Source organism: Peromyscus californicus, unplaced genomic scaffold (assembly GCF_007827085.1).
Source record: "Peromyscus californicus insignis strain IS unplaced genomic scaffold, ASM782708v3 Scaffold_7__1_contigs__length_154581171, whole genome shotgun sequence".
Classification (NCBI taxonomy): Eukaryota; Metazoa; Chordata; class Mammalia; order Rodentia; family Cricetidae; genus Peromyscus; species Peromyscus californicus.
This window is the reverse complement of record NW_026294595.1, coordinates 67,299,348-67,323,972: the sequence shown is the minus strand read 5'-3', so window position 1 is coordinate 67,323,972 and position 24,625 is coordinate 67,299,348. Positions and strand designations below refer to the sequence as shown.

At 37.8% G+C, this 24,625-nt stretch overlaps 1 protein-coding gene across 6 annotated transcripts in view; it reads right to left on the bottom strand.

Moving 5' to 3' along the window:
- Ckap5 (cytoskeleton associated protein 5) overlaps positions 1-24,625 on the bottom strand; it is a 109,473-nt gene that overhangs the window by 62,981 nt on the left and 21,867 nt on the right. For all 6 annotated transcript variants that reach the window (XM_052725293.1, XM_052725296.1, XM_052725297.1 and 3 more), the window contains exons 2-8: positions 22,157-22,237; positions 15,658-15,851; positions 13,669-13,875; positions 8,580-8,751; positions 7,600-7,729; positions 6,336-6,436; positions 4,195-4,308 (exon numbers count right to left, since the gene is read on the bottom strand). In XM_052725293.1, the coding sequence (XP_052581253.1) occupies positions 4,195-4,308; positions 6,336-6,436; positions 7,600-7,729; positions 8,580-8,751; positions 13,669-13,875; positions 15,658-15,851; positions 22,157-22,213 (975 nt within the window). In that variant the 5' untranslated portion in view covers positions 22,214-22,237. The remainder of the gene's footprint in view (positions 1-4,194; positions 4,309-6,335; positions 6,437-7,599; positions 7,730-8,579; positions 8,752-13,668; positions 13,876-15,657; positions 15,852-22,156; positions 22,238-24,625) is intronic.

The window sequence follows — 24,625 nt, the reverse complement described above, 5'->3', positions numbered from 1 at the left end:
AGTTGAAAAAAATACGCTGCTAAAAGAGAAGAAAAATCAATGAATGAAACTAACCAGCAAATGTGTCAAAAAATAGTTAAGACCAGGCTTGGTGTTATGGCTTTAATCCCAGCACTAGGGAGAAAGAGGCAGAGGGAGATAGATGTCTGAGTTCTAGGTCAGTCTGGTCTACAGAGTAAGACCTTGTCTCAGACACACAGAGATGAGAAGGGATGGGATTGGGGGCCTAACCAGATGTGGTTGCCAGATATGATAAAAGGTAGATTATTGAATCTACTCTGAAAAAAAGGGGGGGGGAGAGAATATGGATATGATAAGATAAAAAGGTAGATTATTGAATCTACTTAAAAAGCAACTATTAGTTTTAAATATTTCATATTGATATGATCTTTGTATATTGATACAAAGTTAAGATGATTTATGTTAGAACATTCTGTACATACATTTCTAATCTTGTTCAAGATATTGTACCTACACATCTCATTTAACAATGTAATGCAAATTGCTAGTCCTTGGAAGTTATAAAGTTATTATTACAAACTATTTAGGATAATAAAGAAATGTAAGTTGCTAGTTAGTCATTACAATCAAACCTATAGTCATGTTAGGTATGTTTTCAAGGTCAAACACATATATTTTAGTTAGGACGTCTTCTAACACTTCAGAGATCTACAGAATATGGCATTTAAGATGTTTTAATAACATAGGTTCTTTGTTTTTTTTTTAAATGACAATGAGACATGTCTGCTTCTGGCAGCACCAATCTACTTCAGAGAAGATGATGGGCATTGAAGAAACTTGTTATGGAGTTACTTTCTTTGTGGCAAAAGATAGCCACTGGGCAAGAAAATGTCTTTGCCTCGACTGCTGACAGTATGCTGTCCAAATGGACAGGCAGGGCAAATAAGAAAGGACTGCTAAACCTTGCCAAGACAAGGTAGGACAGCTCTTTAAAATATCCTGCTTCACAGAAAAGTCTGTCAGATATGCTAGGCCTGTAGGCCGAAGATGAATGCCCTAACATTGGAAAGGAATCCCCGGTGACTGTCTAGGCAGCCAGCAGTTTCTGTCATTTCTCACAGTTTTTGGAAGTTGCTTGTCTGTACTTCCCATTTTCTTAGGTAATATTATTTCCTTCTTGGGTCTCTGAGGGAGTTGAAGACTATTTATAGTTTTCCTTGTTAACAAATTCAGAAAAGAAACTCACTAAAAAGGTGTAAAATGTTTAAGTTTGAAAGACATCAAAAGATAGTTTTCAGTTGGTAACACAAATTAGTATAGAAAGTGAATTAGACTTTAGACTCACCAAAATAGGATAAATAATAGAGTATTTTCTCTGAATCTGGCATATGTTAATGGACTGAACATTGTTAATGTAATTCTTGGCTGTATATATTGTATATAGTTATTGTACTTATTGTATATAGTTTTCTTTATACTAGTTATAACCTTCTTTCATTATTCTAGACAAAAAAGGGGAAATGTCATATTTTGAATAAATACAACTTGCCTGAAGATCAGAGGACAGAACCAGTCACAGAGTTAACCACAGAGGTCAGGCAGTGGTGGCACACACCTTTAACCCCAGTACTAGGAAGGTTGAGACAGGAAGTGATATGGCTGGGCAGAGAAAGGAATATAAGGCAGGAAGAGATAGGACCTCTTGCAGATGCTCTTTCAGGCTGAGGATTTGGTGAGGTAAGATTTGGTGGCTGTGACTTGCTTTGCTTCTCTGATCTTTCAGCATTCACCCGGATATCTGGCTCCGGGTTTTTATTAATACCAATTAGGATTTGTGCAATACATGCCTACAACTCCAACACTTAGATGAAGGTAGGACCAGAAGTTCTAGGAGCTCTAGGTTATACTCTACTACATAGTAAGTTGGAAGCCAGAATGTGTGGCATGTGATAAAACAAAACAAACAAATAAACAAACCAAACACTACAAAAGACCCCAACAAAATCAGGAGCATATATAAAAATCTGGAGATTATATAATAAAATACTATAAATCTAAATCTTAATCTGAAGGTTGAAAGATATATGTTCATAACTACACATAGTGGCTCAGACAATCTTAATATATTTTTAGGGCCAGGCGGTGGTGGCACATGCCTTTAATCCCAGCAATCGGAGAGCAGGGCCAGGTGGATCTCTGTGAGTTCAGAGCCAGCCTGGTCTACGGAGCAAGATCCAGGACAGGCACCAAAACTACACAGAGAAACTCTGTCTTGAAAAAATGTATGTGTGTTTGTGCGTGCGTGCATGCGTGTGTATTAAATTTTAATACTCAGGAGGCTAAGGCAAGAGGATCACCATGAGTGTGAAGCCAGCCTGGACTACATGATCAGTTCCAGTGTAGCTTGGGCTACAGAAACACCTTATTTTAAAAATAAAATAACCTTATTTTGTGTATGTGGGAGGGGGTGGGGGAGGGAGTGCCCTTGTTTTTAGAAATACCATAAGGAATTTCAAAATGAGTAATTCTTCCCATTTACATGAAAGAAAAAGGGAAATGTAGTAGGATTACTTGATTTAGGAAGGATAAAGAAAAGGAATTATCAACGGAGGGAAGAGGAATAAGTGTGTATCTTACGCTTCTTCTATTTTATCACTCCTCTATTTTTGCTATGTCATTGTGAAGTTAACATAATACGCATTTAAATTTGTCTATTTGTAGGTGCACATAAAATCAACTATAAATATTTAAATGTCATAAATGTTGTAACAGCAACTTTACTTTCATTTGTTTGCAGCCTTTGACTACTCTCTCTATTCCCTTCATCTGAAGAAGGAAAGGGTTTTGTTTTTTGTCTCAAAAAAGCCATGTAGTTCTCTGGCTGTCCTGGAACTCACTATGTATAGATCAGGCTGGCCTCAAACTCACAGAGATCTGCTTGCCTCTGTCTCCCAAGTGCTGAGATTAAAGGTGTGTGCACCACATGCAGCAAGGAAAGTTGTTTTTACTGCTACCTAGGCCTCTCACAAATTTTTCCATGTCTACTCAAATCCAAACTCACGGGATAGGGCTGTAGCTCAGTGGTACAGCATACTCAACAAGACTCAGAGTTTGATGCCCAAAAGTACCAAAAGGAAAGAGAAAGAGAGAGAGAGAGAGAGAGAGAGAGAGAGAGAGAGAGAGAGAGAGAGAGAGATATTCAATCTCAGTGCCTTCTACCTCTCTTTCCCATTCTTTCTTCCTAGGATTTAGGTCTGTTGAACTGCTCTTTTCACCATAGGCAATTCCCTTTTAATTAATCTGAGTTGGTGGCTCTTCAAGACAAGAATCTGATAGCTGGGTACTGTGGTTTAAGTCTTTAATCCCACCACTGTCAAGGCAGACAGGCAGGTGGATCTATGTTGAGTTCAGTCCAGCCTGGTCAACATAACAAGCTCCAGGACAGCCAACATTACATAGTGAGACCCTGTCTCCTGAACAACCACCAACAAAAATCAATTAATGAGATGTTTTTACGAGGAATAAAAAAACAGGTGATACATTAAACAGTAGGTGAAAATTTAACGAGGAGTTCCCCACATTTTGCTTGGCATTCTGATACAGTATAGTCTGGTATCATTCACTACATAACAAAATACTTCATACTTAGTATTTGCATAATTAAATATATCTTAATTAAACAGCTCACCTTAAAAAATTATAGAACTATAAAACTTGGCTCTATATCAGCAAGATCCTATTTTCTTTGCTATTTAATAGAAGCTAACAATGCCATATTAAATTCAAAGTGTTAAGATAAAACCAATTTCTGTAACACAGGACAGTTAGATTTTTAAATTCTTAAAAAAAAAATATAGAAGTCTCTGACTGAAATATAATCACTTATGCTCCTTAAATGGCAATAGTTTTGTGATTTAAAAACAAAACAAAGGGGCTGGAGAGATGGCTCAGAGGTTAAGAGCACTGACTGCTCTTCCAAACGTCCTGAGTTCAATTCCCAGCAACCACATGGTGGCTCACAACCACCTATAATGAGATCTGGTACCCTCTTCTGGCCTGCAAGGACACATGTAGGCAGAATACTGTATACATAATAAATAAATAAATCTTTAAAAAAAAAAATAAAAAATAAAAAAAATAAAAACAAAACAAAACAAAACCCCACTGAATTACTAATGGAGAATTTCAGGGGCCTGTTTGTTAAGATACCAGTGCTGAAGCTCCTCCCATTACCTTCTTTAAGGCTTTGACTAAATCTGCATAATCGCCTGCTTCCAGTTTGGGTTTTTTCACTAGTACTTCTACAGCCTCCAGGGCTTCTTTTCTCTCTTGCCACTTTTTTGCTTCCTGAAAAGAGAATATAAATCACTGTAGAACACTAAAAAGAATAGAATAAATTCCATTTCTTATACTCAACCAATTTAAAGACCTGAATTTTTTTTTGTTGTTTGTTTCAGAAACATTTTCTCAAGTCAGCTAAAAAACCAAACTGCAAACATAGTTAATGAGGACTATTTGCTCATAGAATTTTTACTCATATAAAATGTATTTTTATAGCCCGAACATAAAAAGAATGCCATGTTTTTCCATTTGGTTTCTTGTTAAATAGATATTAAACAGAAAACAATCATTTCTAGTCCATCTCACAGCAGTACAATCATAGAAAAGGAATCTCTATCTCACAAAATTTAAAAGGCAAAAGAAAAACAATCATAGAACCACCAACCTATACTGCTGACCTGGTGTATTAGTTTTTTAGTTTTGAGCATAATGTTGGTCTATCTCTTTTACATCTATTAAAGAGAATATGCTTCACTAGAGACCAAATAATCACTGAACAAGTTGAATGCCCACTATTTGAAAGAACATGGGACACACAGAAGATTACAAACTTACTATCTTGTAATAGGTATAATCTACTTCAATTCAATTTGTCAGATATTTGTTAATCAAAATTAGTAGAAGCTGGTTTGGGAGGAAGATGTAAGAGGATCAAAAGTCAGTCTGAGCCACATAGTGGGATCTTATCTACTAAAACAAATGTTATAAAGCAGAAAAAAAAATTTTTTTTTTTCCCTTTTCCTTTCTCCAGACAGTCTGGTTAGCTTAAACCTGCAATTCTACTTGAGTTTTTCCAGTGCTGGAATTATAGACATGTGCCTTTACACCCAGCTGACTCAGAGGATTTAATGAAGTTTAAATAGTGAGATGTGATCCCTAAAAAGAAGATGCTTAGTGTGAGACCTATTAGATAAATATTGAGAGAAAAACATTATAAGAAGAAAGAACAGTACAGGTTAAGGTTGAGAGTTATAAATAAACCAGTGATCTATATGTTACCAGGAAAAATACAGCATGTCTGAAATAGAAAACGACAATGATTAGCTATGTGGGTGAAAGGTAAAATTTGAGGTTGCAAGGTGCCAGACAGGAGAAAGAATGGCTATAGAATCATTTCAGACATCATCTTAAGACTCATGGAAGCCACTGAAGAATTTAGATTACATTTCAATATGGGAAATTTTCCCCTTTTCAAAAATGATACCTCTAATTACATCATAAAATTCAATTGAAGCCGGGCGGTGGTGGTGCACGCCTTAATCCCAGCACTCGGGAGGCAGAGCCAGGCGGATCTCTGTGAGTTCGAGGCCAGCCTGGACTACCAAGTGAGTTCCAGGAAAGGCGCAAAGCTACACAGAGAAACCCTGTCTCAAAAAACAAAAAAAAAAAAAAACTTCAATTGAGAGGAGACAGGAGCAAATGGTAGTGACGAAAGTAGGACTGTGTTTCTCATTTAAATGAAGATACTTTTGTCTCTCATGGACATCTAGCAATGTTTGGAGACACTGATTGCCATGAATTTAGAGGATGGTATTACTAATTCTAATGATGTCTAGTAGGTAAAAGCCACATATGCTTTTAAACATCCTACAATGCATAAGATAGGCCCACCAAGACAGTTTTCTGAAACACAAACAAAGTCACAACATCTTGGTCAAAGGTGACTTTGAACTTGGAGTCACTTCTCTCTTTCCACTCAGACTTGGGAGCAAACACCTCTGTGTGTTGAGTCATCCATTCATCCAAAAAGAGATGAACATAGGAGATACTTAAAGATGAAACCATAGAATAAATGAGGAAAAAGGTGAAAACGTTTTGATTTCTGGTAAAACATGTTGTTTTGTTTTTAAATGCCATAATATGATTGCACATAGAAAATAGTAAGGGAAGGAAAAAAAAAAAGAAGCAACTAAGTTGCTAGGAAGATATGAGGGGAGAGGGGAGGTATACCAAGCAAGGGCTCAGCAGAACATTTTCTAATTTTATCTAAGTTATTATTTAAAATAAAATAAAGCAGCTTAACCATTACTTACAATTTTGTCATAAAAGTCTTTGGGAAGTTTGGAAAGGATCTCTACTGCTTCCAAAAGCTCATAAGCATCTATCTGTGGTACCTCATCACCATCATCACCACCTTTCAAAAGAAAAACAAAATAGACCTTAACATTCTTTTTTTTTTTTTGAGCCGGGGAAATGGATCACTGGGCAAAAGCAATTGCTGTATCAACTTGATGACCTGAGCCAGACTCAGCTGTGCAAGCACCTGCAATCTCAGCAACTACATGGAGATGGAAGGCTGAGACAGAAGAAGCTCATGGGCCACTTGCCTGGCTGAAGAGACTAAGCCTTAAAACCCGGTGGGCTGCTGGACAGATGGCTCAGCAGTTTAGAGTCCTTGCTGCTCTTGCAGAGGACCCAAGTTCAGTTCCCTACACCCCCCAGTCAGGATCTAACACCCATTTATGGTACCAACACACGTGGCATACACTTTCAGGGACAGACATACAGACAGACAGATACACACCCACACAGCTTAAACAAAAAATTAAAGTAACTTAAAAATAATAACTTAAAAAAAAAGTGGAAGCCGGGCGGTGGTGGTGCACGCCTTTAATCCCAGCACTTGGGAGGCAGAGGCAGGCGGATTTCTGTGAGTTCGAGGCCAGCCTGGGCTACCAAGTGAGTTCCAGGAAAGGCGCAAAGCTACACAGAGAAACCCTGTCTCGAAAAACCAAAAAAAAAAAAAAAAAAAAGTGGAAAGGTGAGGACCAACTGAAGGTTGTCCTCTAGCTTCTATAAATGTACCTAGCTGCCACCACACACACACACACACACACACACACACACACACACACACACACACACACACACAAAATAAAGCAGCTTTACTTACCAGTTATCATTTCATATTCCTGATAAAAGTTTTTAAAAATTTATCTTACACACATGGGTGTCTTGCCTAAATGTATGTCTGTGTACTAAGTGCATACAGTGCCCAAGGAGGACAAAAGAGAGGGTTAGAGTCCCTGGAAATGGAACTGTGAGTCACATGGGGGTGGTGGGAATCAAACCTGGGTCCTCTAGAAGAGCAATAAATGCTCTTGATCACTGGCTGATCCATCTCCCCAGCTCCCAGGATGAAATTGTTATCAAAAAGAGACCAGAGTTACTTCGTACCACATATGACTCAGATTTTATTAAAAGCAGTTCTCTAAGATATGCCTAGTGGATATGATCTGTTGTGACAGCAATAATTCTCACTAATTTTTAGAGCAACTGTGTTTAAAACTGTCTTACCGCCCTCTGCATCTCCAGCAGATTGTTGCTGTTCCAATTTAGCTTCTAGTTCCTGTTGGGAACGCAGAAACCGACTTGGTTTAGGAGCACCTGTAGGCAGCTTGACCCATTCTTCTTCTAATTCTTTCAACTGCAAGCATTAACAGAGTATCTTAAAAATTTTTAAATTTATATCCCACTATTAGAGAACATAACGCTTGTACTTACTGATATATTGGGATTCACTTTCTTTTATGTGGTACTAATAGGGAAACCGGTAAAAGACAAATATAAAGTGTATTTTGTAGCATAAGTCAAATCAACTGACTTGACCATACTAAGAATAAAATCCTTTTTTTTTTTAAATTATCTTTTATGTGTATGAGTGTTTTGCCTTCATGAATGCAAGTGCACTTCATGTGTGTCTGGTGCACAGTACAGAGTCCAGAAGATCCCCTGGAAATAGCATCACAGAGAATTTTAAATAGCTATGTAGGGGCTACCTCTGCAAGAGCTGCAAATGCCCTTAACCTCTGAAACATCTCCTCAGCTTCCCAAATCCATTATTTTAAGACACTATCACTAGTTTATGAATTCAAATATGCTATATTATTTAAAAAGCTCCAAAAATAACTATTTCATCCAAGCAAGTGAATCCTGCTATTCAACAGAATTATAAAGGAATCTTTTAAACTGATATAGATTTAATACTAGCAGAGCTGGGATACAGGGGATGGAGATGTTCCATAGACACAGAACAAAACAAAACGTAGTTCTGTCTAATATGTGCAAGACCCAGGACTTCCTTCCTAGCAGAGAGACAGAGAGACAGAGAGATTGACAGTAACAGCAGGAAAGTCTATGCTCAGGAATTTAACATATTTAAATCTTAAAAATAAAAAATAATTATGTATAAGGATAGAATATCAACCATTACAAGTAGGAAATACATCTCTATGCAAATATACCTTATGCAAAAATGAAAGAAATCTGTGCCTTACCTGGACAGAATTTATATTTTGTAATGGGTGTCTCAGGGCATCTCGAATCCATCGATAAATCTCGACAGCAATCAGTTTGGCTTCATCCCGAACAGCCTTGTCTCGAGATTCAAATAGTTTTGGCAACACTTTAATAATTGGCTTAAGTAAGATGATTTTGGAACCAAATTCACTGTAAGTGAGAAATTGGGGGGAAAACTGTCAACATGCCATGTTTCATTGTATAGCTCCAAATCATATATTGCACCCGGTGTGTTGTCAAATGTCTAAAGTCCCAGAACTCAGGAGGCAGAGAAAGAAGGATCTCTGTGAGTTTAAGGCCATCCTGGTCTATATAATGAGTTCAAAGACAGCCAGGGCTATGTAAAGAGATCCTGTCTTTTAAAAAAAAAAAAAAAAAAAAAAAAAATCAATCATATATTAATAGGTTAAATTTCCTAAACAAATGGGATTCACAATCATCTATCTCTCTATCTATCCATCCATATCCACATATAAACACATATTTAGCTATCATTCTAGTGTCTAGAGCCCAAAATAATATTAACATTTTAAAATGAATTTTCTAATAACCAAAGAAAAGTTTACTCAACCCGACAGATTGAGTTATGGCAACAAATATTTCATTCTTGACTTTTCAACTAAAATAATGTACCTCTGTGGTGGTTTGAATGAGAATGGCTCTACAGAAAGTGTGTCACTGGGGGCCCCCTCCCCCAAATCTTTCTCCATGCTTGCCTTGCTCCCCACCATAATGACAATGGACTCACCATATAAATATATATAAAACTATACGTAAGCCCCCATTTAATGTTTTCTTTTAGAAGTTGACTTAGTAGGGTGTCTCTTCAAAAAAGCAAAGTAACTAAGACAACCTCTTTTCAATTTAACTCTTTAATTCAATTTCCCCCCCAATGGGAAAACCTCTGCATTGTGACTTTATTTTGTTTTTTTGTTTCTTTTTTAAAGATTTATTTATTTATTATGTATACGAAAGAGGGTGCCAGATCTCATTACAGATGGTTGTGAGCCACCATGTGGGTGCTGGGAATTGAACTCAGGACCTCTGGAAGAGTAGTCGGTGCTCTTAACCTCTGAGCCATCTCTCCAGCCCCGTGACTTTATTTTGTAAGATAGCATATTTAACCTATTGTAAGCTCCTAATTGACCAATATTAATGTTGAGATTGAGTGTTGCTATATAGCCCAGGCTAGCCTCAAACGCATGATCGATGATCAGAGACATATACCAACATACTCAGTTCTAGTATTAGCTTTCTGGGTTTTTGTTTTGTTTTGTTTTGAAAACAGGGTTTCTCTGTGTAGCCCTGGCTATTCTGGAACTTGATCTGTAGACCAGGCTGGCCCTGAACTCACAGAGATCTGCCTGCCTCTGCTTTCCAAGCGCTGGGATTAAAGGCGTATGCCACCACCACCACCCGGCTTGATCTTATTTTTAACATTTATGAATAGCAAATTTGGGAACAGGAAGGATTCAGTTATAGATGAAGTTATAAAATACTGAATTTCAGAATGAGTAGTAGGATTCAAATATATTTGGGGCTTTTCATTCTTTCAGTTTTTAAGAAAGGGTCTCTCAAAAGCCCATGGCACTTTTGGTGATTCTTCTGTTGCAGTATCCTGAGTGCTAGAACTTCACATGATAGTACTTACTATTACTAGTTAAAATATACTATTAACTCATGTGTGTAATTTATCTCATTTGCACAAATGTAACAAAATTGTTCAACCATAGCTAATACAGCATACTACAGATTGAATTGCGAAATTCTTCTCCCAGAAAGTGATTTTCAACAAGGCATCTGGGTACATTATGTAGCTATTATAACATGAAAATAAACTAAATGTCTCAGATTTCCTCTAAAATGGACTTTATAAACCAAGTGTGGTGGCTTATACCTGTAATCACATGTTAACAGGAAGATCAAGAATCTGAGGCCAAGCCGGGCGGTGGTGGCGCACGCCTTTAATCCCAGCACTCGGGAGGCAGAGGCAGGCGGATCTTTGTGAGTTCGAGGCCAGCCTGGTCTACAGAGCGAGACCCAGGAAAGGCGCAAAGCTACACAGAGAAACCCTGTCTCGAAAAACCAAAAAAAAAAAAAAGAATCTGAGGCCAGTTTGGGCTATATATAAATTCCTAGGCCAGTTTCAAAATGGAGAACAAAACAAACAAAATCATTCTTTCAGATTTATTTTATTTTTATGTGTATGAGTGTTTTGTCTGCATGTAAAATTTGTACCATGTGAGTGTCTAGTGCCTAAAGATGTCACAAAAGAGGATCAGATTCCCTAGAACTGGAATCATGGATAGCTGTCAGACACCATGTGGGTGCACTGAACCTGTCTTCTGCAAGAGGACCAAGTTCTCTTCACCATTGAGCCATTTCTCCAGCCCCAAACCCACAAACAAACAAACACAGCCATTTTATATTATTAGAAAAGGACATTTTTATCTTGGTTTAGCTGACCTACAAGACTTAAAGGACAAATGAAAAATTATAGTGCTCTTAAATCATTTTGTTTGAGAATTATTTAACTTGGTGCCTGAAGAACCTAATACTCAGGATATCTGATGTATTCCTATAGGACAGACAATGGTAGGTAGATGCTTCCTTACATTACTACTTTTGGGATGGGAATGTATTTCAGTGGTAAAATACTTGTCTAATATGTGAAGTCCTGGGTGCAATTCTCAGTACGACTGGGAAACAAACAAACAAAAGAAATACACCATAATGGGTTCATTTAATACTTCTTTGTGTCTCTATCATGACTTATTTTTAAAAGATAGAATAAAAGAGATGAAGCAAGTCCACATGGAAAATAGATACATGAACAAAACAAAATCTAATTTTGATAGTAAACATTATAGAAAAAAGTTAGGTATCTTAGCACACACCTGTAATTTTAGAACTTGAGAGGTAGTAGGAGGAGGATCAGGAGTTCATGGTTATCCTCAGCTACAAAGTAAGTTTCAGGCAAGCAGGAGCTACCTGAGTCCTTGATCAAAACACTAAAAAATGAATGAAGGAATGAATGGAAGTTTAAAAGTTAAAAAAAGCCTCTATAAGTCTGTTGTAGGAATGACAGAATGTTTTTTGCCTCCTAAACCTGTCACTAATGATATCTTTTAGGAGGCTATGGCACCTAGAATTCAGTTTAGCCTCCAAGTTCTAAAGAGCTACCCTCACATTCTGAAATGCCTTAGGAAGAAGACAATTATAAATGTAGACTACAGATCATCATCAATAAGGACAATGCTAGGGGTATGCTTTCCAAGGATATGGGAGTTCCCAGATTTTTTTCCCTAGACATTGAAAATAATAATCACTATACAGACAACACAGATAATGACTTTATAAAGATGATAAATGTAATGTATTCTTTCCTATCTTTATTCTCCTAGTCAGTTTAAAGGTAAAATTAATATAGTATATAATAGACTATAAAGAATTTCTTAATTTAAAGGCAGAAAATTGTAGTATGATATACATAGTATACATACATACATGCAGACAAAACACATAAAAAATTAGAATAATACATCTACTGGTACAAACAGAGTCTGTAAATTCATTAAATTTCTTTTTCTATCTATCTTTTTTTTTTTGAAAGAAAGAACATTTTATTGAGCACACAATTGAGGGCAGGCTGGTAATATCTAGAGTAGTGCTTGTGGCCTAATTTGACAAATTTCTAAAATGGTAAAATTGAGACAATTATTTACTATGTATAAAGACACAAGATGCCACGTATGGTGGCTTATGCTTGTTATCTTGGCACTTCAAAGACAGAGGTAGAAGAAATGCCATGAGTCAAAGCCAGCTTGGGCTACAGGGTTTTTGAGACCCTGTCTCAAAGACAAAACAAACCCAAGGGAAAAACTCCACATGCCTACTATACCATAAAAGAGTAGAAATAAAGAAACATTGACTGGGACAGCAAGGTGGATCAGCAGGCGTAAAGCACTTGCCTGACCTGAGAACTGACTCCTAAAGTTGTCCCTGGCACTCGAGCATGGCACTCCTGGTCATGCATCATATACACATGCAGTAATAAATAAAATTTAATTTAAAAAAGGAAACTTTTATCACACAAAAATCTAGATAAAAGTAAAATTTTGTAAAAGAATATTAGAAATTAGGCAAAAAGAGAACATAAATCAAGGATAGCTTAACAAATTTCAAGAATGCCGATACTTTCACATAAAATAAACATGTTAAGGCAACACTGTCTCCAAGATGTGAGTCATAAATCAAATTACAAGAGTTGCAAAGGAATGATCTTCATCCTAAGATTTCGTTAGTGCTGCTGCGTTCTGTAGCTAACACTGGACACGAATGGGAGACAGAGCTGACTGAAGAACTGCCTGGATTTGGGATGTTACTAAGTGGCAGAATGTCTGCGCTCCCACTGAAGAGGATGACCCAGAGTTTACTTAATCAGAATTACTGATTTACCAAAGTGAGAGCTTCCACTAAATCTTAGCCACTTGTCTCTGAAAGGGCAGTGCATGTATAAAGAACTTCAGTGTTGAGTAAGAATTCTAGGACTGAATACATAGCATATACCAAAAAGGCCTCAAACAAAGGTTTGCTCCAGCCAAACAACTATGTCTTTATAGCTAACATAAGTCTATTGTTGAAGCTAGCAAAAGAAAACTGCTTACATATATTAGGAATGCTTTTCTTTTCTTTTCTTTTTTTTTTTTTAAATGGTTTTTCGAGACAGGGTTTCTCTGTATAGCTTTGTGCCTATCCTGGAACTTACTCTGTAGCCCAAGCTGGCCCCGAACTCACAGAGATCCGCCCGCCTCTGCCTCCTGAGTGCTGGGATTAAAGGTGTGAGCCACCACCGCCTGGCTTAGGAATGCTTTTCTACAAAAAAGCCAATTCTCAGATAGAAAAGAAATGTTCTCTGCTCACCTTCAGTAGGAAGGAATTTAAAGAAAATAACCAAACAACATGCTTGAAGGCTGAAATTACAAGTTCAACAATCTCCATTACTGTTTAAACCTGGAACTCAAATTCAGTCAGCATACTTCAAGAACTGAAACACAAAAGTCTTACCTTAAGGCTTTCCTCAGTGTCTCTGTACAGGCCACTATGATCTTGGGGTTCTTATTATCCAGACCCTTTAAGAGCTCTTCTTGTACAGACTCTCCTTTTTCAATCTCTATGTACATGAGGCAAATCTCTATGCCCAACTCCTTGGCTTTGGCTTTAGGTTGGTTGAAGACTTTACTTACAACACCTGATACAACTTCTCCCGTGGTTCTGTAAATGCCACACACAAGGACGTTTAAGTAAAAAGAGATAAACCCTAAACAATCCACAAAACACATGCTTCACTACAATTTCATTTTATAAGTATAGAAAATTCAAATAGGAAATTTTCCCTAAATATTCCTTGCAATCTTTTGTTTTGTTTTACTTTTATTTTTTTGAGACAGGGTTTCTCTGTGTAACAACTCTTGCTGTCCTCAAACTCACAGAGATCCACTTACCTCTGCCTCCTGAATGATGGCATTAAGAGTGTGAACCACAGCCGGGCGGTGGTGGTGCACTCCTTTAGTCCCAGCACTTGGGAGGCAGAGGCAGGCGGATCTCTGTGAGTTCAAAGCCAGCCTGGGCTACAGAGTGAGTTCTACCAGGAAAAGCTCCAAAGCTACACAGAGAAACCCTGTCTCAAAAAAAAAAAAAAAGTGTGAGCCAAGACTGCCCAGTCATTCCTTGCAATCTTATGATGCAGAGAAACTACATCTATCCTTGCTGATCTTCTTTAGAGTAATGTGTGCCTGTCTTACATGTGTGTATACAAACATACACTTTATAAAGCAGGATTACAGAATGCTTTTTCAAATATTTAAGTTATTTTAGACATTTTTAAGACAAGAAAATTTATTCATATGATGGGGGGAGGATATATCTTTAATAAGGAAAGACTCCTCAACTTTTTAGTAGTAACTTTACTGCACTGAGCACCTTGTAAATTAAATAAAACCTGTAATTCTGGGAGCAAGAGGAACCAAATAGGTTAGGGCTATAAGGAGCATGTCAAAAAAGCAGTTTCTAATATGAAAAGAAAAATGCAACCATTTTATTAAGATTTGTTATAGTTAACCAAATTGTCAAACTGATGATGTACACTAGCATAGTCTTTGAAGTAAACATATCTTTCTTGTATAATTAGAGGTCTCAACTATTTGTATATGGAAGTTCTTTCAAACAGATGACAAAGACTAGACTTAGAAAAATCAAGTTAATAAAGTACAGGAAAGTGAGTAAATGGAAACTTCCATCATACATAGTTGAAGACAATTAGGCCAGGAAATACAAATTAGAATTCATACCCCAAGAGACAGAAGACCTTGGAGGAAAAAAAAAAAATGGTAATTATAAGTTTGGGGTTTTTTTTTTTTAATTTTTTTATGTTTATTTTTATTTTATGTGCATTAGTGTTTTGCCTGCATGTACATCTGTGTGAGGGTGTCAGATCTTGGATTTTGTGAGCTGCCATTTGGGTGCTGGGAACTGAACTCGGGTCCTCTGGAAGAACAGTCAATGCTCTTAATCACTGAGGCATCTCTCTAGCCCAGTGATTCTAAGTTTTAAGAGAAGTTTTTCATAATGCCCAGTTGTCTTCAGTGAAGCTCTGACACAGTAACTACTTTTAAAAGTTACTAAGTTTACTTTAGTTTTGAATAATTTTCACCTAAAAAGCTCAAGAGGACAAACAGGGCCAGCTAGATGGTTCAGCACGTAATGACATCTGTTGCCAAACCTGCAGACATCAGTTCAATCTTTGGGACTTACATAGTGGTCAGAGAAAGAACTGACTCCCCTAAGTTTCCTCTGATTCCCACATGTATCCAAACACATGGAGATAAACCTCTATTCTACTTCAAAGGTTTTATGTACCATTAAGACTAATTAAAGACAATGAAAGACTATTAGTATATTTTAAAACTATAATAGAGGCTCTATAAATATGCATACATTTATCTATGTAGCACTAAACAGAGATGTTTACAGAATATTAGAAAATAATGTACTTACTTCCCTGCAACATGGGCATTTTCAACATAGACAAGTGCGGCTTCCAGTCCTTTCAACTGAACCACTGCATTGGAATCAGTGACAAATTTTTTTATTAATCCTAAGTATTTGGACCATTCTGGGTTTTTCTCATCCTTTATTTTCTGGAAGATCTTCAGGGCCTCTTCATACCCACTTAATCTTGCTTTCCACAGCTAAAAGAAAATTAGCATTTTAAAACTAGGTTAATGATATTATTCAATAATAATCTGGAGAAGAAGTAAAACAATATTCCATGCTAGAAAATTTTGAACAAAATACCTCATAACAGGAAAAAAAGAAAGGAGTTTAAGAAATTCAGACAATTTTCAAAAAAAAGAGTTGTCAATAAACGATTTTTTTTTCGTTTTTTTGAAACATGGTCTCTCTCTGGAACTCACTTTGTAGACCAACCAGGCTGTCCTTGAACTCGCAGAGATGCACCTGTCTCTGCCTCCCTAGCGCTGGGATCAAAGGCATGTGCCACCATGCCCAGCTTCAATAAACTTTAGAATGTTTTGCCAAGACTATGTAAAAATCCACAGCAGGGCCAAAGAAGTGGCTCAGTGAGTAAGGATACTTGCTGTGCAAGTCTGATGACCTTAGTTCAATTTCTGTGTTCATCTGAGAGAATCTTCTCAAAGTTGTCCCCTGACTTCCATATATGTGGTACAGACGCACACATATATTTTTTTTTAATTTAAAAATAAGCCGGGCGGTGGTGGCGCACGCCTTTAATCCCAGCACTCGGGAGGCAGAGCCAGGCGGATCTCTGTGAGTTCGAGGCCAGCCTGGGCTACCAAGTGAGTCCCAGAAAAGGCGCAAAGCTACACAGAGAAACCCTGTCTCGAAAAACCAAAAAAAAAAAAAAATAAATAAAATAAAATACAGCTGGGCGGTGGTGGTGCATGCCTTTAATCTCAGCAATCGGCAGAAGCAGGAGGATCCCTGTGAATTCAAGGCCAGTCTGGTCTACAAAGTGAGTTCCAGGACAGCCAAGACTGTTTGTTACACAGAGAAACCTTGTCTTGAAAAACCAAATAAAAATAAAATAAAATAAAATACACTCTCAAGTTATTACAAATATTTCCCAATTTATATTCAAGTATTATTACTAATAGAAAGATATGATAACTGAAAGATCATAAATCACCATAATGGAACTGCCCACTTTCCAATATATGAGGTCTTATTTGTATAATGATTAGTTAGCTTTATACTATCAAATTGTAATTAGTAACTTGCTATTATTTAGTTACTGAATTTCAGACACCTCTATTGAGAATTTATATTATTATTAATTTACTTACTAGGTATTTTAATACATAAAAGCTAATACAACCTCAACCTATGTGGGGTTTACACTCCAGCAGTAGAGAAAGAAAACAGCAATCTGTTATGGTTTGACTGGAATGTCTCTCCCAGGCTTGTGTGTTGACTACTAGGACTCCAGATAATACAACTATTTTGGGAGGTTATGGAAACTTTAGTAGGTAGGGCCGAGCTGGAGGAAGTGTCACTGCAAGTTTATTCTGGGAGTGCTATGCCTTGCCCTGGCCCCTTTGTATACTCTCATTTTCTGCTTTCTAACTGCTATGAGCTGAGAAGCTCCTCTACTCTATGTTCCTACTACCATCATGCTCTGCCCAAGTGAATGGGGCCAGGAACCACAGATTGATTCCTTTAAAAATAAGTTCTTTAGGTTGTTCTCTCAAGTGCTGGAGTCCTTTACAAGTAATATACAATCACACAAATAAGCTTAAAATTAACACTGTTAAGTTCTACAAGAAGGGACATGGCAATATGAAAATGTATAGAATAAAAGCCTCATTTTGTCTTGGCATTAAAAAGTTTATCCAGGGCTGGGCAGTGGTTGGTGCACGCCTTTAATTCCAGTACTCGGGAGGCAGAGGCAGGTAAATCTCTGAGTTTGAGGCCAGCCTGGTGTACAGAGCAACTTCTAGAACAGCCAGGGCTACACAGAGAAACTCTGTCTCAAAAAACAAAAACAAAACAAAACAAAATTTAGACAAGGTTTCCCTACATAGCCAAGGCTATCCTTGAACTGACAAACTTCTTGCTGCTACCTTTTCTTTCTTTTTTCTTTTTTTGAGACAGGGTCTTACCATTCAACTCTGGATGGCCTAGATCTCACTATCGACACCAGGCTAGCCTTGAACTCACAGAGATTCATCTGCCTCTGATGAGGTTAAAGGTCTGAGTCACCACGTGCAGCTATTGCCACTACTTTTCAAGTGCTGGGATTATATAAGCATGTTCAGCATTATTCCTAGGGCTAGGAATGTAGCTAAGTTGGTACAGTGCTTCCCTGGCATGCACAAAGCCCTGGATTCAATACCCAGCACCACATAAAACCTGGAGCACTGGAGCATGCCTCTAATACCAGGCAAGGAGGATCAAAAACTCAAGGTCATTTTCAACTACATACAGAGTATGAGGCAATTCTAGGCTACGTGAGATCTATCTTAAGAAGGGAAAGAGAGAGAGAGACAGAAAGAAAGAAAAAAGAAACATAATATAAAATGAGCTAGTAAGGATTTGAAAGGGCCAGCTCATACAGGACTGATGAGATCAAATGAAAGATTCTGCTTATTCTCAGAACAATAACAGAAATGATTTGGGAGAATATAACCAACAAGTTGGACTGTGGGACAACCAAATTTGCATTTTAGACACTAATAATCAATTAGGTATTTCTCCTCAATACTACATTAGATCAGAGAGAGAAATGATATAATATATGATTGGAAAACAGAAGATATATATTTGCTTAAATGTATTTTGAAGAAGTGTGTTATGTTCATAGAAAAGATCTTTTCTTTTTAAAGATTTATTTATTTTATGCATATGAGTGATCTATCTGCATGTACAACTTTATGCCAGAAGAGGCCATCAGATCTCACTACGAATAATTATGAGCCACCATGTGGTTGCTGGGAACTGAACTTAGGACCTCTGGAAGAGCAGTCAGTGTTCTTAACTGCTGAGCCATCTTTCCAGCCCTCAGAAAAGAACTCTTCTAAGGACAGAAAAGTACTTAACCTATTACAAGATGCTTTTAAGTATTTAGTTATTTTTAAAGATTTTTACTTTTATTATTTGTATTTGTGTGTGTGTGTGTGTGTGTGTGTGTGTGTGTGTCTGTCTGTCTTGAGTATATAGGCACATGTGTATGCAGGTGTCGTGGAGGCCAGAAGATGGCATCAGATTCCATAGAGCTGGAGTTACAGTGATTGAGAGCCACCTGATAGAGGTGTTAAGAACCAAACTCAGAGCTGGGCGGTGATGGCACACCCCTTTAATCCCAGCACTCGGGAGGCAGAGCCAGGCGGATCTCTGTGAGTTCGAGGCCAGCCTGGGCTACCAAGTGAGTTCCAGGAGAGGCGCAAAGCTACACAGAGAAACCCTGTCTCGAAAAACCAAAAAAAAAAAAGTAAAATAACCAGGCATAGTAGTACATGCCTTTAGTCCCAGCACTCAGGAGGTAGAGGCAGGTGTATCTCTGTGAGTTCGAGGCCAGCCTGGTCTATACAGTCAGTCAGTTCCAGACAGAAAGGGCTATGTAGAGAAACTGAATTTAAAAAAAAAAAAAAAGGGAAAACAACTAACCTGTTCATTTTAAGTAGAAATTTGTAAGAAAGAAAATGGAATTCTCTACGAACTGGTAGACAGGCATGGTGAATCATACCTATAATTCAAGAATTCAGAAAACTGAGGCAGGAAGGCTGTCTCAGCTATATAGCCAAATCTTATCTCTAAATTAAGTAAATAAATGTAAATATAAATAAAAGAAACCACAGGTATAGTTAGGGAAAATGAAATAATTGAAAAAGATAACTGCTAATGATATGAATCAGAAATTATCTATTGAAGCTTAAAATTATCCATAATTAAAAGATGGCTAGCCTCAGAGGGTAGATACTGGAATATACATTATATAAACCAGAGAATCTAAAAAATGCTAAACATCCAGGGCCAAACCAGACTGCAAATGCAAAAAGCGGTTTCCATAAAATCAACTATGCTAATGAAAAAGCTACCCAACTTACCACTTGTTTTTTTTCTTCTAAGACAGGGTTTCTCCTTGTAGCCTTGGCTATCCTAGTGCTCACTCTATGGACCAAGCTGAACTCAAACTCTGAGATTCACTTGCCTCTGCCTGCCGAGTGCTGGGATTTAAGGTGTGCGCCACCACCACCCAGCATAACCTGCCACTTTTTAAAGATACACTTTTTTCCCTCTTCACTAATAATACACTTTTCTTTCTTTCTTTTTTTGAACTGTTTCCAGAGACCCATCACTCCTCCCCAATTTTTTTTTTTTTCAATGACAGGGTTTCTCTGTGTATCCCTGGTTGCCCTGGAACTTACTCTGTAGACCATACTGGCCCTGAACTCAGATCTGAATGCCTCTGCTTCCTAGTGCTGGGATTAAAGGGAAATTTTTTTTATCAAGCTAGAGACACCTATTTTGTGTTTGTGGGGTGTGTGTATACATGTGGTATACGGGGTGCTTGTGCAAGTAAGAGTACACATGTGCCAGGGTGTATGTGTGAAGATCACAAGACAACTCGTAGGAGTAGTTTCTTTCCTTCTACCCTGTTTGTGAAGCAGAGTCTCTCTTGTTTTGCAGTGCATATTCCAGGTTAACTGGCCTGAGAGCTCTTGGAAGATTGCTCTCTCTCCATCTCCCATCTAACGGTCGGTTGCTGGAATTACAAATGCAACTCACTGCACCCAGCCTTTTGCATGGATTTTGGGTTTAGAACTTAGGTCATCAGGCTGGAATACCAAGTGTTTTTATTTACTGAACCATCTCCCTGTTTTTCTAAGATAGGGTCATATAGCCAAGGCTGGCCTAGAATTTGCTATGTAACCAACCAAGACTGCCCTTAAACTCCTCATTCTCCAGCCTCAAACTCTCAAGTACTTAGGTAGGAGACTCCTATTTCTATTGAGAACTGCTGGTAGCAAAAGACCATGGGAGTATCTAGTTCAGAAGGTCAACCTATCAGAACTAAGAGTTCTGTTAGAGGAAACCATGACGCAAGGCGTTATGGAATTACTGCCTTTTGAATGAATTGGCTCTCTTGTTGTAAACTTCTTGTTCAATAACAGCTATGATTCTCCCCATTTACCGTGCATTTCCATATTATGTGTACATGTAATCTCATGACTGCAACTCAATCTTATGGGCACAACTTTCTCTATACATTCAGGGTAACTGGATAACTTTCCCCAGCTGTGTTTATTTTTTGTTAACGTACATCTGACCAGGGCCATTCTCTGGACAAAAGTATTTCAACTAAGATACCTTTTTATCCAAGGACAAATGCAGATAGATAAACATTAGCTCATCTTACCCACAAATAGAGAAAATAACCACTAGCAATTAAATCCTCAACCCCTTATCTTCACCCCAGTTATTTACACAAGACCCTAATTTAAGAGATTTACCGCTCACATTCCTGGGATGATATTTTAGCCACTTGCGAATTACTGAGTTAAGGTAGTTATTTCTCACTGACCAAAGGAGATTTCTGACAAGGCCAGGCAGATGATAGGTGTCAAGCTTCGTTTCTCGTGCAAATTAAGTTTTAATCCTCCTCAGCCAGGCGCTATTCCTAGATTTCCTTCTTAGCAATTACTCCAAGCTTTTACTAACCAAATGCTACATGCTCTGACATAGGTTGCTTAGCAACCACGCATATGTCCCCTACCCCCAGAGGGGAGGAGCCTAAGAGTAAAAGACAGTTTTACTTTACTAGTGACTTATACTGACATATATAGACTCCTAACATTTTACCTAACCACTTCTAGATTATAGTTTGAGCACATAAATTACTTTTTAGAATTCCCTAATTGATCTTAGCCTTTAGTTGACCCTATCAGAGAACTCCCCTTTAGTCACTCCCCTTTTGGGTTGTAATTGGAAGCTGACAATTACTGCTTTATGTGTGGATCCTTATCACCTCTCTCTGCGACCCTGAAAAACTTCAAGCCTTACACTGCATTGTCAAAGAATTACTGCTTGTGTATATATACCAGTTCCCCCACAGCACTTGAGGAATTGATTTAGAAGAACAAAGATGAGGGCAAAAATGGAAGGAACTAGGTAGAATAATGAGAGAGCAGAAAAAGGGACAGAGAGGAGCTAAGTATGAAAACAAAAAAGAAGCTGTGTAGATAGAATTTGACATAGAAGAATAAAGTGAATGGACTAAAGAACTCAGTGTGTTTATACTCATTTATTATCCCTCAGCTCAGTATTCTAGCCACTTGTAGTTTCTGTTCTGGACACTGGTAGAAATCTCCTCAGGGCAGGCACCTGTGGAGAATTTGAATTATTTCTAATGACATAAAATAACATGTGATCAATGTTCTACATTCTAAGTAACGTAATAGTTTAGCTGCTGACAAAACAAGCTAATGACATAAAACTTAAGTTCTAGAAGTCTTACCTTATGTTCACATTTCTGATCAACTGGCAGTTTCAACCACTCACTGTCATCTCCCATTGTGCTTCTAGTTAAAAGTAGTTCCTAGTCAGATAAAAGTAGATAGTAGATACTCGTTAACTCTAACAACAAGTAGGCTTTTACAACAAAAATGATTTTTCTTCCGTTAACATGCATGTATAAATAAGAGTTAAAAAGTCCATTCTTTGATCAGATGCCTACTACTTAATTCCATTAATAGAACATTTTTCTTTCTTCCTTTTTTTGTTTTTGTTTTTTTGCTTTTTGTTTTTCAAAACAGGGTCTCACTATGTCTGGCTGTCCTCAAATTCAGAGATCCACCTGCCTCTGCCTCCTGCTAGCTAGAATTAAAGGCATTTGCCACCACACCTGGCTAATAGAACATTCTCTCTCTCTCTCTCTCTCTCTCTGTTTTTTTTTTTTTTTTTGGTTTTTCGAGACAGGGTTTCTCTGTGTAGCTTTGCGCCTCTCCTGGAACTCACTTGGTAGCCCAGGCTGGCCTCGAACTCACAGAGATCTGCCTGGCTCTGCCTCCCGAGTACTGGGATTAAAGGCGTGCGCCACTACTGCCCGGCCTTTGTTTTTGTTTTGAGACAGGATTTCCCTGTGTAGGCCTGGCTGTCTTGGAACTCGATCTATAGAGTGGGCTGGCCTCAAACTCAGAAGTCTGTCTACCTTGCCTCCTGAGTGCTGGGATTAAAGGCATGCACCGCCACTGACTGGCATAGAACATTTTCTTTATGACAAAAAAACAGAAAGTAGATGCAAAGAGATCAATAGTTCAAGATCAGTCTCAGCTAAATCTGGTGAGTTTGAGGGCAGCCTGGGTTACATGAGACATGTCTCAAAAAAAAAATCCCAACATTTTATTTTTTTCAAATGAGAAATATGATCTATGACAAAAAACTGAAAAAAAGAAAGGAAGGAAGGAGTTACTTGGCCCTTGAAAGAATGTGGGAGACAAAAATATCATACCCCCATATCAACGTCTTTGGTATATTTCTATTTGGTTACAAAAAAAAAAAATTCAGACACATGAATAGCTCTGAAAAGCTGTCTTTTTATAAAAGAAATCTCCATCCATAGAGGAAGCCTTCATTAACAAACAGAGGAATTTCTTCATCTTTGGAGGTCCCCTTCTCTGCCCCAAATCAGGATACTGGATTTTCTCATAGAGGAGACTAGGCTCCATATATGGGTCACAGAGAGATTGTTACAGATGTCATCTATTCTTCAAAGGACAGGTTATCTCACTCTGTGTAATCAAGCAAACTTTTATTTACTATGCATTCCTCCTCTCTAAAAATGTCAAGTCTCTATTCCTTTCTATAACTTAGTAAACTATAAAAACTTCAATCATCTCCCCTGTATGTATTCAAGAAATGCATAGTCCTTACTGTGAATTCCTCTACTATTGGTTTCATGCACTTATTTATCCAACCTTCAGAAAACATAGACATTTTCTCTTTCTCTTTTTTTCTTCTGGTTTTTCAAGACAGGGTTTCTTTGAGTAGCCGTGGCTGTCCTAGAACTCACTTTGTAGACCAGGTTGGCCTCAAACTTGGAAATCAGTCTGCCTCTGCCTCCCCAGTGCTGGGATTAAAGGAGTCACCACCACAGCCCAGCAAGAAAATGTTTTTTCAGAGAATCATACCTAAAATTCCTTTTTTTTTTTTTTTTTTTTTTTTGAGACACTTGAGACACAGTTTCTGTGTAGCCCTGGCTGTCCTGGAACTTACTCTATAGACCAGGCTGGCCTTTAACTCAGATTATCGCCTGCCTCTGCCTTCTGAGTGTTGGGTTTAAAGGTGTGCATCGGGGGCTGGAGAGATGGCTCAGTGGTTAAGAGCACTGGCTGCTCTTCCAGAGGACCCAGGTTCAATTCCCAGCAACCACATGGCAGCTAACAACTATCTGTAACTCCAGTTCCCTGGGATCTGACAATCTGACATCTTCACGCCAATGCACATAAAATAAAGTTAAATAAATTTTAAAAATAAATAAATAAAGGTGTGCACCATTACCACCCAGCACCTAAAATTTCTTATAGAAAATAATGTATATGAGCCAGGCATGGTGATACAAGCTTGCAATCCTTGTCCTCAGGAAGCTGAGGCATGAAATCTTGTCTTAAAATAATACACAACAACAGACTAGAACAGAAGCTGGATATGATGGCTCAAGCCTGTAATCCTATCACCCATGATGCTAAGGTAGGAGAATTATTGAAAGATGAAGGCCAGGTTGGGTTACAGAGTGAGTTTGAAGCCACACTCTACTAGACTGAGACTTATAGGGAGGAGGAATATCATTACAGATAAATCTCAATACTACCTAGCTTTCTACATAGTCCTGGTAAATATGAATCTAACCCATGCTTATACAAACTAGTAAATGATTAAATCCATAAATGATTTGTTCCTTTGTAAATAGTCTGCATATTTAAACCTT